Source organism: Papaver somniferum, chromosome 5 (assembly GCF_003573695.1).
Source record: "Papaver somniferum cultivar HN1 chromosome 5, ASM357369v1, whole genome shotgun sequence".
Lineage (NCBI taxonomy): Eukaryota > Viridiplantae > Streptophyta > Magnoliopsida > Ranunculales > Papaveraceae > Papaver > Papaver somniferum.
The window spans coordinates 183,555,677-183,572,206 of NC_039362.1; the positions used below are offsets into that span (position 1 = coordinate 183,555,677).

General features: G+C 34.4%; 1 protein-coding gene across 1 annotated transcript; it reads right to left on the minus strand.

Moving 5' to 3' along the window:
- Positions 1-5,067: 5,067 nt before the first annotated feature.
- LOC113280271 lies at positions 5,068-7,872 on the minus strand. Its single transcript, XM_026528919.1, has 4 exons — positions 7,341-7,872; positions 6,440-7,247; positions 5,915-6,205; positions 5,068-5,779 (listed from the first exon to the last, which is right to left on the minus strand). Exons 1-4 carry the CDS (start codon positions 7,870-7,872, stop codon positions 5,068-5,070), a joined length of 2,343 nt encoding a protein of 780 aa, XP_026384704.1.
- Between the last annotated feature and the right edge of the window lie 8,658 nt (positions 7,873-16,530).

A 16,530-nucleotide genomic window follows, 5' to 3' on the forward strand; every position in this document is an offset into this window, starting at 1 on the left:
ATAATAAAGATTGGGTTTACTGACAAGATAAGTGCATCAAAATTCCATTAGCTGCTTAGATAAGTAATTATTCTATAACATCACGTCTTACAATCTAACCAGCTGGGTTTCTTCAGTTAATGCACTTTAAAAACCAAATGAATTAAAACTAGTAAGTGACCCTTTCAGTAAGAAGCAAAAATGCACGGAATGAACAAGACCCAACGGAACTAGCAAAAACAAGGACTCTTGGCATACAAAAAACTTCTTATGCTATCCCAATTAATGAAATAAAATAAGAACAATATCTTAAAATGCAATATAGTGTTAAGAATTTACCATTTCAAGCCACCTGCTAGCTACACCTTTCCTACCACCTGTATATTGAGCCTTCACTTGTGACCGTGCTTTGGCTCCTTGTTCATATTTTTCCTGAAATTTTTCAGAAGTGTTGTTGTCAATGAACTTCTCCCAATCTTCTTTGTTATATTAAGTTGGCACCTTCCTTTTCTTTTCTTGAATAGTTGTAGCAACATTGACCTTTCGCCATTGATTTGATTTTTCAGTTCTCCAACCACTGTTTGCTTTGGTTAACACATATTTCTTATGAATATCGGTTACCTGGTATGTACACTGTAATTGAAAAAAAAGAGGATACACTCAGTTAGAACTATGATGTCGAAAAAATGCAGTGCAAGCCTTCTTCAGCACTAGGTAAGGTTATAGAAAGCCATGAAAATATAGAATGACATATGAACATAAGATTGGGACAAATAAAGCCAACTGGACTCACTTTAACAGAGTTCCAAATGTCTTCTTTGTACTCATCGGGAATCTCTTTCCAGTTCTTATACCCTAATTTTATACGTGACCTGGTAATATCTCCGATCCAAGATGCAAATTGTCCTGACCCATTCCATTGCCCGTGCTCATTGAAGAATACTAGCAAACGCTCATCTAGGTTGGAAAAAACAAAATTACCGTAAGTAATAAACCATCAGTGATTTAGAAAAAAATGTATTCAAGGAACAAAACTAGGGACATCAAAGAAAATATATCTAACATTGCCCTTAAAGTTTTCAGGAATATTTTCAATTTGTAGTTGATATAACTTAAAAAGTAAGGAAATCAATGAAAATATATCCGGCATTACCATTAGATTTTTCGGGAATGTTCTCAATTTCATTATCTTGAGAAGTAAGAGCATTGTCAGTTCCTTGCGGTTCATCATGACTTGATGAAGACAATATGGGGCTGCGTCTATAAGAATCAGGAGACCAGTTAAATGCGGGGCTGCTTTCCCCCGAATAAAGAGTGGTCATACTTCCTCCAGTCATCTGAAACATCAACAAACCTATTGAATAGGCAGACAGGGCTATATGAAAACAAAGAAATAAAAGAAAAGAAAAAGGAGACTGAATTGGCAAGAGATGATATTTTAGTCAGCTGGAACAACAGAATGTAACATAACACATGACAATCTAGTGGAATTGTAGCAGTCAGTTTATAGTTTAAACCAAAGTTTATAGCTTAAACTTTTATATCATACTAATTTTTCATTTGGACCCAAAGATTTTAAACACACAAACACCCAAAATCAGATCAACATACACGAAATTCTGATCTTCAGATCCGTAAGATATATTGCACACCACAGACTAAATACCACTTGATTCAATCAAAGTTGGCCTAATATGAAACTCTCATAAGTTAGTTAGATAATGAACTGATTTTTTATTTGTTCATAGGATGACTACCCTTTCATATTCATAAATAAACAACTACTCTACCAACAATGTAATAGTTCTAGTGAACTGATTTATTCTTTGGACCCAAAGGTTACAAACACGCAAACATCCAGTATATACGATAATCAAATCCAAATACCACTATAACAATCCAGTATACCCAAAGGTTACAAACACACAAACATCTAGTATACTGATTTATTCTTTGGACCCAAAGGTTACAAATCTATAACAATCATGTGTAACCAGGCTCAGATTCAATCAAAGTTGTTCTGAATCTTTTCAATCAAAAGTCAAAATTTATTAAGCTAGAGACAAGCATAAGATTACATTATTATTATTAAACTATAACAATCCTATAACCTAAGTTCAGATTCAATCAAAGATAATCTAATATGTAACCCATGAGTCTTTTCAAACATGGTAATTTAGTAAGATTGTATTGTACAAAACTAGATGAATCCTATGTAACCCCAATTTCAGATTCAATCAAAGAGTCTAATATGAACTCATGGATCTTCCAAATCAAAAAATCAAAAATTATTTAGCTATAAAAAAGATATACCTTGCTGTTTTTGATCTCTGATAATACCCCAAAAAGATATATCTCTGAACATCTCTTAATTGATTTTAGGGTTGAGATTTATAGTCATCCCAAAAAAACACCAAGCGGGAATAATCCCCGCCCAAAAGAATTTTTTTTTGATTTTCATCCCGCTCAAAAATTGTTTGGTCTCAAATCGAAAGTTTTTTGACCGAGATTATTACCGCTTGATATTCTTCTTCAATTCCTTCTCAATATAATCAACACCATCATCCTACGGCGATGCAGAAATATTTCCAAAATTATAGAACAAAACTGCAATGAATAAACCCTAATTTTCAGCCAAAACATCAGATGAGTAGAAATCTTCTGTACAGACAGAGATGGGAATGAAATACGCTAGATCTGTTTTCTTCTATGGAGGAGAAAACTAAGTTTAGAATATCACACGTCTGTTTTTTTTTTTCTCTTATTTTTCAGTTGAGAATACTTTTAGTTGGGTGTCAACGACACGAGTAAAGACTTTGGTATTTTATTTTTAATTAGTGATCCTTGGCTAGGGTTGACTTTTACCAATAAAAAAAACAAAAAGAATATTAAATTAATTATGAAGCATATCAAAATTATAATACAACATAAAATTGATTAAAATTATATACTAAAATTACATAAATATTTTCAGTCACTGGGATAATTTTCGGTCTCGCTCATAACTTTTAATTACATGATATTTTTCAATCGTTGAATAATTGTGGAGCTTCGCACATATTATCATTAAAATTTATCTCGTATTACATGATTATAATTAAAACTTATTACTTAAATTTAATAAATTATTTCAATATTTTTATTAAATTATTTCAATATTTTTGATCAAAAGTTGATCAAGATGGAGCAAATTTGAATAAAAATTGAAGAAGAATAATCTAAATTTCACTATTTATCAAAGTTAAAAAAATCTATCCACATCAAATATTTAAAATCATTTAAACGTCGCCAGTTAGACCAGGAATAACATTCTCCAAAACCGCATTTTCGACACTTCAGTTGTTATCAATCGAAAACAATCTGAGCATATTTGCATCAGAATCCATTACACAATCAAAACTCGACACGTAAATCATAATACATCGGAAACAATATATCTATCTTTTGAAGAAAATTGGATCGCGTTGGACGAGTTCAAGTAAAATTGAAGAAATTGGAACATCATCCTTCCGAATTGAGACGGTTTCGAGTTGAGGCGGTTTGCATCAGAGTTGTGTAATTATACTAAAAAATAATAATTATAAACTTGGCGAATTCGAGGAAAATCAACAGTTCTAAGAAGAAATAACTTATGACGACAGATAAACCCAAGATTAATTAACATTATTCAATTTCGACACTTCAATTGTAACAATCTTGAGTAAAATGGAATTTTTTTTTGAATTCAATCGAGTCGGACCGAGTTCGAGCAAAAATGAAGAAACCGGAACTTCATCCTTTCGAATTGAGTAGATTTGCGTCAAAATATAGTTATATAATCAAGACTCGACAATTCGGTTGATAATTTGACCGATTTGAACGAGTTCGAGCAAAACAGAAGAAACTAGAACTTCATCCTTTCAAATTGAGGTGATCTGCGTCAATATTTGGTTTCATAATCAAGAATCGATAATTTGGTTGAAAATTTGACCGAATTAGAACGAGTTCGAGCAAAACCGAAGAAACCGGAACTTCATCCTTTCGAATTCAGAATATTTGCGTCAAAACTTAGTTACATAATAAAGAATCAACAAATCGGTTGAAAATTTGACCGAGTTGGAACGAGTTCGAGCAAAACCGAAGAAACAGAAACTTCATTATTTCGAATTCAGAATATTTGCGTCAAAACTTAGTTACATAATCAAGAATCGACAATTCGGTTGAAAATTTGACCGAGTTGGAACGAGTTCGAGCAAAACCGAAGAAACCGGAACTTCAGCATTTCCAATTCAGAAGATTTGTGTCAAAACTTAGTTACATAATCAAGAATCGACAATTCGGTTGAAAATTTGACCGAGTTGGAACGAGTTCGAGCAAAACTGAAGAAACCGGAACTTCAGCATTTCCAATTCAGAAGATTTGCGTCAAAACTTAGTTACATAATAAAGAATCGACAATTCGGTTGAAAATTTGACCGAGTTGGAACGAGTTCGAGCAAAACCGAAGAAACCGAAACTTCATCATTTCGAATTCAGAAGATTTGCGTCAAAACTTAGTTACATAATAAAGAATCGACAATTCAGTTGAAAATTTGACCGAGTTGGAACGAGTTCGAGCAAAACCGAAGAAACTGAAACTTCATTATTTCGAATTCAGAAGATTTGCGTCAAAACTTAATTACATAATCAAGAATCGAAAATTCGGTTAAAAATTTGACCGAGTTGAAAATTTTCATGAGAATTGTGTAATTGTAATAAAAACCCCTTTATTAATTGTAATTTAGATATAATATGTATCTTTTGAATATAATAAATAAATATAACAAATAAAAAGGATTAAACTCAATATTTTTATCATAATTGATTGAATACCTAAAGAATTAATTTCAACTTAGACCCAAGGTAAAAAATTCAAGAAGTACATTACAAACAAAATTCAAAGTAACAATTTTATCATAATGAAAAAATCCACTCAAAATCCAGTACTGAAAATTTTTATCGCGAGCCATTGTTGGGACGCTTACGGGTGTTTAACTTTCGCCTCCCCTAATTTTCCTGTAACATCATAATTAATAATCAGTACGACAAATCAATAAAATAAAGCATCAGTTTAATTCAAAAAACTTAAACTTATAAATGCATCTTCCGAATTACTGTTATCATGTAAGTTTGCTGTCGTTAGGGAAGATTCTTTAGCTACGCCAGTAAAGACAAAAGGATCCTCAAAATAATTCACATAAGGACCTCGTCGTTTTGGAGATTCTAAAACAATATGCCACTTCCTATCAGGCATACTCTCATCCTTGCAATAAAAAACAGAAGTAGCTTGAGAAGAATGAATAAATGGCTCATCGGCGTCTTTTGTGTTTTCCATAAACCTTTCGAAGTTTACATAAATTTGTCTTCTAACCTGATCCACATACCATCCATTCACCTTGTCTTGGACACGAACCCAATCACAATAAAAAACAGTTTGCTTGAAGGTGGTGTAATCCAGTTCTAGAATTTGTTTAACAATTCCGAAATATGGAACTTCTTCGTACACCGTGTTCTGATCTCTGGAACTTGCTATGAATGTGGTTGTGGCATTCATTGACACTCCACTATTCTGGGTGGACATACCTTTTTCTGCATCAGCTGTATAAAAGATATATCCATTTACTGCATATGCATTATGTGATACTGCATATCTAGATGGACCATCAACGAGCCGCTTAGAATCTGTCATGTCTTTTCCCTGAAATTGTTGCGTTAGCCATTTCATGTATTCATCAGGGTTCCTTGAATTCCTTCTTCCTCTAACATGTAATCTGTCATACTTCCTGTAATCAACATATACGATTACCACCATACTCTACAAATTTGTTTGTTCATTCAACCCTAACTAGTTCAAGTCTCAACAAGGAAGTAAGTTACTTTACTAAGAAATGATAAGAAAGTCTGAAAGTACTACTTACTTTTCCCATTTAGTATTTTCTTGAGAATGCATCAAAACCCATCTGCGTGCTTGTTCGTACTGTGGGTTAAGTATATGATATCTTTTTCCTTCAGACATATTTGGCGGGTATGGACCTTCCTGAATGTCATCGTCATTAGATATCCTTCCCTTTTTCTTGTAGCACTTCTTCCTACCATTCAGAATGTACTCCATACAATGTCTCAATGCGTCATCTAATACATATTGTTCTGTAATAGATCCCTCTATATAGTTTTTGTTGCGACCAAAAACATTGAATGTTCTCATCATCCTGTAGTGTAATCACAACAACAATAATAAGTCAATTTACCTCCATGAAAAACTAAACCAAAAAAATTACTCAATTAACTGAATTACCTTTCAAAAGGATACATCCATACATCAATAGTTGGAAGAAAAAAAATGACACCAAAACAAAATCAAAAGAAGCAACTTAAAAAATATCAAAGGTGAATGGTTCGTATGCCAGTTCAAAAAGCATGTGTATTGTGCCGCAATAATATACAAAGCAGACAAATTAAATAATAATACTGTTAAATTAGTTACCTCCCAGTAAGGCAAATCAAATAAGATTGATCTTTTTGACCACGGAGTGCTTGTATCAACTGATCGCTTCTTCATATTTGGCGGAATACTTGTATCAACCGTCCGTTTCCTCTTACCTGTTGCTCGACAGGATTCAGTGCGTACACGACTCACAGTTTTCAACAGTTGGACACCCGTCAAACGCCTTTTCCCAGTAGAATTTGATGTTTTTTCCATCCTACTTGTGAACTTCCCAAATTCTGTTCGCACACTATTCATCTTCGTCAACAATTGGGCTCCGGTAAAACGGGATGGAGCATTTCTGAAGGGGTGGTCAGCTGGTAAGAATCTTCTATGACCCGTGTAGCTGAATTTACGTCCATTTTTTAGCCGGATTGCATCTGTCTTTTCACCACACACAGGACAACCAAATCTTCCCAATGTTCTACAACCAGAAACATGTCCAAAGGCCGGAAAGTCATGCACACGCCACATTAAGATTGCTTTCAACGTAAAGTTACTCTTTGTATGAGCATCATATGTCAACTTTGCAATGGACCATAACTCTTTCAACTCGTCGACTAACGGCTGCAAATAAACATCGATGTTATGGCCTGGTTCAGTTGGACCAGGAATCAGTAGTGTCAACATTGTAAATTCTTTAGCCATGCAGTATGATGGGGGCAGGTTCAACGGTACAAGCATAACGGGCCAACAACTATGGGGATAGTTCATTCCGAAAGGGTTAAATCCATCGGTTGCCAGTCCTAAACGCACATTTCTCTTCTCTGCAGAAAACTCAGTCCACTTGCTATCTATAAACTTCCAACAAGGAGAGTCCACGGGATGCCGCATGTGTGTGCTGCTTTCCTATATATTACCATGGAAATTCAACAGCTCTGCTATCCGTGGTATACTAAATATGCGCTGCAACCTTTCAGCAACTGAGAAATATCTTAGTTTTTTCGTTGGCACTCTTTTGGCATGTGGTTTCTTCGTATCAACTGGTTTCCATCTACTTGCTTTACAATTAGGACATTCATCCATGTCAGCATATTCCTTCCGGTAAAGAATGCAATCATTCGGGCAAGCATGTATAATTTCACACTTCAATCGAAAAGGTTCAATCATAGCCTTCGCTTTATTGGATGTTGCTGGTACTGTATTCCCAGCAGGTAGAATCGTCTTCATAAATTTCAACAACTCAGTTAAGAATCCATCAGAACAATTATGTCTAGCTTTCATACTTAGCAATTCAATTGTTGCAGACAACTTCGTATGTTGCCCATCACAAGAAGGATATAGGGGTTGCATTGAATCTTCAATCCTCTTCTTGTAATTTATATCAGCACCTTGATCACCTTCAACATTAGCACCACTCTCTTGATTAACATCATTGGAACACTCTTCCATGTCATTATCGAGGTCAATACGTCGTTGTAGGTCACTGAACATGTCGACCAGTCTCCGACCAGAATCTTCACAATGAACAACATTATTAGAAGATAAATTAGGAGCTGGATTAACATTGACAACATTTGGACGCAGCTGTTCTCCGTGATGTATCCAAATTCTGTATGGCTTATGGATACCAGATTTTTGCAAATGTAAATGTATTTCCTCGAGAGAAAATTGTTTTTTGCTGAAAAGAGCTTACATTTCGAGCATGGACAGAGGTATAATTTATCTGCCCCTCCAGTATCTTTTGCGAACCTAATAAATGATTTAATTCCTTCCAAAAATTGAACTGAATGTCGTGGAGCATCCATCCATTGTTTTCTTGGAGGTGTAATAGACATCACTTCAACTAAGACTAAATGACATACATAAGAATCAACATGATGCTAGTCAATAATCTGTAAGACAAGTATCAAATCAAATAAAAATTTGGTTATAAATTCCGCATTAAGAACACCATGGCTTTCGAATGCAGTTACTAATTCCATATACATGAGACGAACTAACAATCCACAAAAATGTTCCAATTAACTACCACTTTCTGTAAGTTGATACTCTTAACCAAAACATTAGAATAAACAGTATCAAAACAGAAGACGGAAATATGCAAAATTTCAAAACAGCTAAAGTTGCTGTGGATGTGACACTTCTATATATATAAAGAAAAAGCAAACAAAGAATGAACAAAATATAGCCTGGTGCATATCCACTAAGTCAAGTACATATTAATTATGTTTACATTGTTTACATGAATTTACTGTTTAATTCAAACTTCTATGGCCATTTAGAGTGATTGAACTTCTATGAGCATTTGAATCCATCTAACTGAAAATTTCATATAAATTATGGGTAATTAGGCAATACCTTGCTGATTTCTAGATCAAACTTTTGTCAACTGATACACAGTTACTGCCAGAAATGAGGGAGGCACTAAACCTATCAAAATATCAAAAGTGTGAAAATGTCTTGGTTAAAATGAGGTCGATATTATTGTGTGCCCAAGAGACTTTTTGTAAGCATCACAGACGGCTTCTCTTACAACACAAAACATGTGATTATTATAGTTCTTTCAGCGCCATCATTCACCCACATTTTAAGAAGATTTTGCTTAGTTTTTAACACTGCAGAGGATGGAGCAGGGGAGAGTATGTGTGTGAGTTGAGCTGCAATGTGCAGTGACTGAAACTTAAATGAAGGGGCGGAGGCAATTGCACACCCTTAAATATCAAATTTATTTACTTAGTGTTAGTTTTCCAAGCCCAAATCAAGAATCCATTGATTTTTGCACCCCCTAAAATTTCAAGATCCAACTGCCTAAGATCAAGTGTAACTTAATATCCTTCCTGGAAATTACCTACCCGAGTGAAATGAACTATTGTCTCTTATTTGGTGACTTGAATTGAGGTAAATCTTAGTGTCTATATATGAAAAATGCAAAACACACTACACTTATACTCACACAAATTCTTTGATATATGTATCTATAAACCAAAATGAAGCATACATTAAGGCCTCTTGATGGATAAGGTTGCATTTTGTATATAGAATTTAGTTACTATCAACCTCTATCAGATGGCTGTAACGTAGTTTTTGATGTGCGATGGAAAGAAATTTTTTGCTAGTCTTTTTTTTGTACTGTGTGTATATTTTTCTTGCACCCCCTCTCTTAAGAACCTAGCTTCGCCCCTTCTTAAATGGGTAATGCAATGTTTGAGATGAACTTGATATTGCAGTGGCAGTATCAGCTCCATCACTCAGCCACAACACTGTAATCCTTAAACTATTCGGTTTTCTAATACAACAAATCACTATTATAAATGTATAAGCATGTTAAATTAGTAAAAGTAACCCCAAAAAAGTGCAGATTATCATTGAAAGTGAGATCAGATCATTAAATTTGACAATTTATGAACAACCATATTTATTGATATATCAAATAGAAAAAACCAAACAATACATTGCAATTTAGTAAAAATTACACAAGATCAGCATAATTCAACCCATTAAATCATGTTTAATTGATTCTAAAAACCAAACCCATATTAAATTCGATCAAATCAACATGAATAGACTCCCCCTAAACCAATTTTCTCATAAAAAAGCCAGTCCTGTGAGGGTTTACCGATACAAAATCAGTGTTCATAATATAGATTTGAAAACCACTTTCAAGCAATAAAACTAATCAAAATCATTCCTTCCCAATTTCTACCTTAACCAATTTATGGAGTTGTATGATGTTTCACAATAGTTTACCCAAAATTGTATCCAAGTCTCCATCTAATGCCAACCACTAGCAAACACTAAGCTATCCAGAACTGAGTCCCAATCTGTAAAATTCTAAAAAATGGAAAAAATGGCTTTGATGACTGATGGGATAGTTGAAAAAAAAGTGATGTTTCCATTCTAAAGCTAATTTGAGTGACCAGGGAGTTAGAACACGAGTGAGGGGCATTATGATCACCTGATGGCTTGTTTTAATTGGAGTTTCTATCATGCACCAAAGTAATTATTTGTAAGAGATTATCAAGTTCATAAACTCCAAGTACATGATTACATCTTACAATTGAAAAATCATAATTTGTTTTTGTCACAGATCTACCAATCCCAACAAACTTCCAGTTGTAGGATGTTAATAACTCGTAAAGCTAAAAAGTAAATTAGTAGGATTCTTAGGATAGATTTGAAAACCCAATTTTCTGATTAACCAGACAGAAGTTAAGAAAAAAAAACAAAAAAAAAACAGAATCAAAGATGAAAAGGGATTTGAAACTTACTTTAATTTGATATCTTCTTCTTCTCCGATCTCCTCTTAAGTTTGTCTAGCAAAATAACAGAGAGAAGGGTTTGAAGAAGTGAATTCAGAAACCAATTTCATTCAATCAAACTAATCAAAATCATTCCTTCCCAATTTCTACCTTAACCAATTTATCAAATCAAAATCTTTGGATGTGTAAATTGAGTCACCAAAATCAACTTTTTAGGGACCAAAGCAAAACCCAGATACAAAAATGACAAGGATTTGAAACTTACTCGATACCTTCTTCTTCTTCTTCTTCTTCTTATTCTTCTTCTTCTTCTAAGTTAGAGCTTCGGTAGTTAGGTATTCGGAGGGAAAAAACAGACGGCGGTGAAGAGATAACTCAGAACTTACCTTTTTTTTTTTTTCTTTTTTTTCCCCTAATAAGAACGGTGTTAACTCTTTTGCTAGTAAGGAACTGATACGGCTCCATAGACTTATGGCAAGTAAGCCGGTGTCTATGCTAATCCATTGGTTAGCTATTTTTGTGGTGCGTAACGGAATATTACTAGGGGGCGTATTTAAACTTTGATAATTGACAGATTTACTATGTGATATAATGGCCCGTAAAAATCACGGACCTACAAATTAATCACATTTTAAAATAAAAATTTTTTTGTGTTGAATGATGGGTCCCACTATTTTCATATCATATGACATTATTTGTTTGTGATATCCCAATCATGCAATTAATCTGTCATTTAAAAACGTCATTTATGGCCCCTTCTGAACTAGTGCATGTTGTACTCCATGGTTGAATATACAATTGAATATACATAAAACCATTCCAGAATATCGGTGTCATGACTAACTTTGTCATGGTATCAGATCCATCCAAGATCCAGTAAACCATCTTCCGTTGCATCATAAGAACAAATCAACCTTCTTCTGTTTTTCTTTTTTAAGATCTATTTCAAATGAGTCTCATGAAGATTCACAACCTATCACCGTTAAGTTTGATAGCACAAACTACAATCACTGGAGGAGTTCATCGTTAATATGTCTTGCAACAGCTTCACATTCAAGCTTCAAATCTCAGAGAAGTTCCAAAAATCAAACTTATCGTGACTTGTCCCAAGTTCAGTGTCACAATTGTATGAAGTTTGGTCACTTTGCTAAAAACTGCACTTTTCCGCCAAGTATATCAGCAACAAACACCTACTCTCATGCCACCTCTCAAAGCATCTCTCAAAACTCGACAAACCTATGGACATGTTGTTGGCAATTGTACCTCACCATCTTCTAGAAACATGAGAAAAATAAGGAGATTCAATGTTACTGCACCATCCTATTTCTCTGCAGCTCCAGTCACATTAGCGCCTATTCAGGAACAAGCAAGAGAGCTATCAACACATACACTAAATAATCTTGCAGACATACAAGAGAAGCTTAAACAATCTCTCTCAACTGGTAATAATCGCACAATTTCTACTGTACTTTCAGCACCTACAGGTACATTCACAACAGAATTGTATCTTGACTCAGGAGCCTCCAATCATATGACTTTGAATTCGACTTTCTTTGAGTATATGAGACCCATCGTGACACCAAAGATCCATACTGCAGATGGATCAGAAATAAGTGCTAGTCATATTGGTCAGATAAGAGTATCTGATAAAATACATATACCAGATGTGCTTTTAATTCCTCAAATCAGAATAAACCTTATTTCCGTTGGTCAGTTATGCAATTAAGGACTTAACATATATTTCTTTTCATTTGGTTGTGTTATACAGGATCCCAAGACAGAGAAGCTTGTTGGTATAGTCCGTAGAGTTGGTCGTTTGTATCTTTCGAGTTCCTTATTATCCCTAGAACATCCAAGAATCAAACTGTTGTTGCTGCATCCAATTTACCATCCACAATTTCCCCATTTATCTCCTGGCATTCCAAGTTAGGTCACGTCTCCTTTTTCCGTCTTACTTACATAGTTAATAAAGGTATCTTAGGTAATGTTCCTATAGACAAAGAGCCACATTGCATTGCTTGTAATATTGGTAAACAACCTGCTCTTCTTTTTAATAGAAGTACTACTCTTTCTACCGCACCTTTTGATCTTATTCATTCTGATGTTTGGGGAAAATATCTTATTACTACTAAGGGAGGGTCATTATATTATGTTATATTTATTGATGATTATACTCTTTATACATGGATTTATCTATTCAGCTCTAGGTCAGACTTTCTTAGAATATATTGAATTCTCTATAATGATCAAAACTCAGTTCGGAAAATCCGTTAGAGTCTTTAGAGAAGATCAAGGTGGTAAATATATATCCAACCCTTTCAAAGAATTTCTCAAATTTGAAGGTACTATTCTTCAGCTATCATGCACAGAAACACCAGATCAAAATGGTGTTGCAGAACGAAAACACCTTCATCTTATTGAGACTGCTAGAACTCAACTCCTTTCTTACTCTGTTCCCTCTAATTTCTGGGGTGAATCTGTTCTCACTGCTGTCTATACAATCAATCGTGTTCCAACCATTGTTATAGGAGGTATATCACCATATGAAAAGTTGTATGGTAAGAAACCAAACTACACTGAATTACATGTCTTTGGGTCAACATGTTTTGTTCTTCTTTCAGAAAGATAACGTAGTAAACTCAGCAAAAAGAATTCCATGTATGTGTTCATAGGTTATGGCATAGAACAAAAAGGATATAGATGCTATGATCCTGAAAGTCGCAGATTACGTATCTCTCTTCATGTTACATTCTGGGATAAAATACCATTCTGGTCTCTTCCTAGTGCTAAATCATCCTCTTCAGAAAGCTTCACATACCTTGATCCCTTTGATGATAATTCCACATCAAATTTCTCATCCTCAGTTGAGCCTACTCCTCTCATCACTCCTGCTGAAGCTGTTGAAGTTGATACAGATCACTCTATGGTCCACTATGACAATGAAACTCCAAGTGGGATTACTGAAACAGAAGTTAGAGCATTGCCTCCTCGCGATCGACGACCACCAGCTAAGTTGTCTGATTATCATTGTTCCCTAACAACTATTTTGTCTATTCATGAACCAAATAATTACAGGGAAGCATCAGTAATTCCAGAATGTCAAGACTCAATGGGAGATGAGTTAACTGCACATAAAGAGGCAGGAACGTGAGATATGGTTGATTTACCCCTAGGAAAACCTTTTGTGAGAAGTAAATGGGTTTTCAAGGTCAAGACAAAGTCAGATGGTACTTTAGACAGACGTAAGCCTCGTGTTGTTGCTCAAGGTTACATTCAAGAGTATGGAATAGATTATGAAGAAACCTTTGCTCATGTTGCTCGTATGACTACAATACGCACTCTTATAGTTGTTTCCTCAGCCCACAAGTGGTATGGATGTTAAGAATGCATTTCTCCACGGATAACTTCAAGAAAAAGTCTATATACGACCACCTCCAGGTTTGAATCACTTGCCTAATCAAGTTTGTAAGCTTCGTAAAGCTCTATATGGTCTTAAACAAGCACCGCGTGCTTGGTTTGAAAAGTTCTCCACTACTATTTTTCAGTATGGGTTCACTCAAAGTCCATATGACTCAACAATGTTTATCAGGAAAACACAGAAGGGAATGATGCTTCTTCTTTTATATGTTGATGATATGTTAATCACGAGTGATGACACAGAATGTATTATTTCTCTGAAATCCCACCTAAATTCATGCTTTGAGATGAAAGATCTTGGTCATTTAAGATACTTTCTTGGTATAGAAGTTGATAGATCTTCTGATGGTTACTTCATCTCGCAAGTTAAGTATGTATCTGAAATTATTCTTCGTGATGGATTAACTGATAGCAACGGTTCAGAAATGCCCCCTGAACTGAATGTAAAACTCAATCCTACTGATGGAAAAGTTCTATCCAACCCAACTCTATATCGTCAGCTTGTTAGTAGTCTCAACTATCTAACCATTACAAGACCAGATATTAGTTATGCAGTCCATGTTGTGAGTCAATTCATGTATGTTCCTCGTACTTCTCATTTTGCTGCAGTTCTTCGAATTTTACGGTATGTCAAGGGCACTTTATATCAGGGATTACACTTTTCTTCTACATAAGATCTTCGTTTTCGTGCATACACAGGCTCAGATTGGGCAGGAGATGTTACAGATAGACGTTCTACCACTGGATATTGTGTGTTTCTAGGAAATTCTCTAATCTCATGGAGAAGTAAGAAAGAATCAGTATTTTCTTGCTCTAGTGCTGAGGCTGAGTATAGGGATATGACACATACTATTTCTGAGATAGTTTGGTTATGATGGCTTCTTGGTGACATGGGAATTCATATGACAGAATCAACTCCTTTATATCGTGATAACAAAGCTGCTATTCACATTGCTCATAATGATGTCTTCCATGAACGTACAAAACATATAGAAATAGACTATCATTTTGTGCGCCATCACTTCAGGGAAAAGGCAATTACACTGCCTTATGTTCGATCAGAGTTTCAACTGGCAGATCTCTTCACCAAGTCTCTACCTTCTCCTAGACTTCATTTTATGATAAGCAACCTAAAGACATGTTCTGCAACATCTTGAGGTTGAGGGAGGGTGTTGACATATATACCGTATCTTTGATATTATTCTCGTGTATATTCTGTATTCATTAGTTTGTATTTTCCCTTATCATGTTTCCTTTTCTGTTACGCTCTAGCTATGTATAAGAACCTGTTGTAATCTATGGTTGAATATACAGAAAACCATTCCAGAATATCGGTGTCATGACTAACTTTGTCAGGTTCAAGTTTCTTTCGAGGCCAACTCCAACCCTTGGAGTGGTAATACTCTCCACCAACCACTTTCTCAAATATTAAAGTGTCATTGGTCATCAAAAATATAACTTCAAAACTATTTACAAACATAATATACAAAGCAAACATAAAAATTAATTAATTATGCCAAATTTGTGCATCACATATATACTTTTGGATATTTACAAACGGGTATAATTTAAAGAATTTACACTTATAGAAGCTGTTGATTTCTATTAGAGTACTGTTCATTTCTTGCTTTTCTTATACTTTTACAAATTACTGGATAGTCGGTATTGAAGAAAATTGATTTCCAAAATACCAGAGAAAATTGAATGCGTTAAAACTCTGTGACTTTAAAGAGTATTTAATGAGAGTTAACTTCCCAGCTTTATACATGATGCAAAAAATATTTATTTTAATTTTTTGATTGAAAGTGAAAATAAATCACAATTAAGAAAAAACGTACAAAGTAAAAGGTGCAAGATCTACCAGAAATGGAAAGGAGAAATTACAACAAAAAGAAACAACTATTAAAAGACATAATTCTGATATCTGACTAGGTTTAGATGCATCGTATTATTTATTTTTCTTTTTTTCCCAATTTCTTATTTTCTATTAACGTAAGACAATCGAATCATACTTTTAAACCTTATTTGGGTAATCATTTGTACGTATGGATCATTAAATTTAAAATAAGTATATTAAAATATGACCAAAGTAACTTTAATATATCCCACATTCTCACACTTGTGTGCATGGTTTGGATACCGAATCTTTTTAATAGGAAATACCAATTGGTCCTACAAATAATATATTAGAGAGAGTCTAGTCCAATTGACCTAGTCAATTGTCTGTTTGGTCCTATTTGGTAATATAAATTATAGTTTGGTCCTAAAAATTATAGTTTGGTCCTACGATGATGTCATGGATGATGTAAATGTCATCTTGTAGTGGCAGAAGTACCCTTTTAGATTAGGACCATATATATAGTCAAAAAGTAAAAGAGAAGGAATCATTCTCAGATTTACTTTCTCTCTCTTATATTTTCAGATCTAGAAT

Excerpts from the sequence above, each read along its gene's own strand:
- LOC113280271 (XM_026528919.1), bottom strand. The coding sequence starts at position 7,872 with ATGGAAGAGTGTTCCAATGATGTTAATCAAGAGAGTGGTGCTAATGTT. Across the intron at positions 7,248-7,340 it reads AGAGCTGTTGAATTTCCATG|AGAAGAGAAATGTGCGTTTA; the intron begins GTAATATATAGG and ends AGTTTTCTGCAG. Across the intron at positions 5,780-5,914 it reads GAAAATACTAAATGGGAAAA|GAAGTATGACAGATTACATG; the intron begins GTAAGTAGTACT and ends TGTTGATTACAG.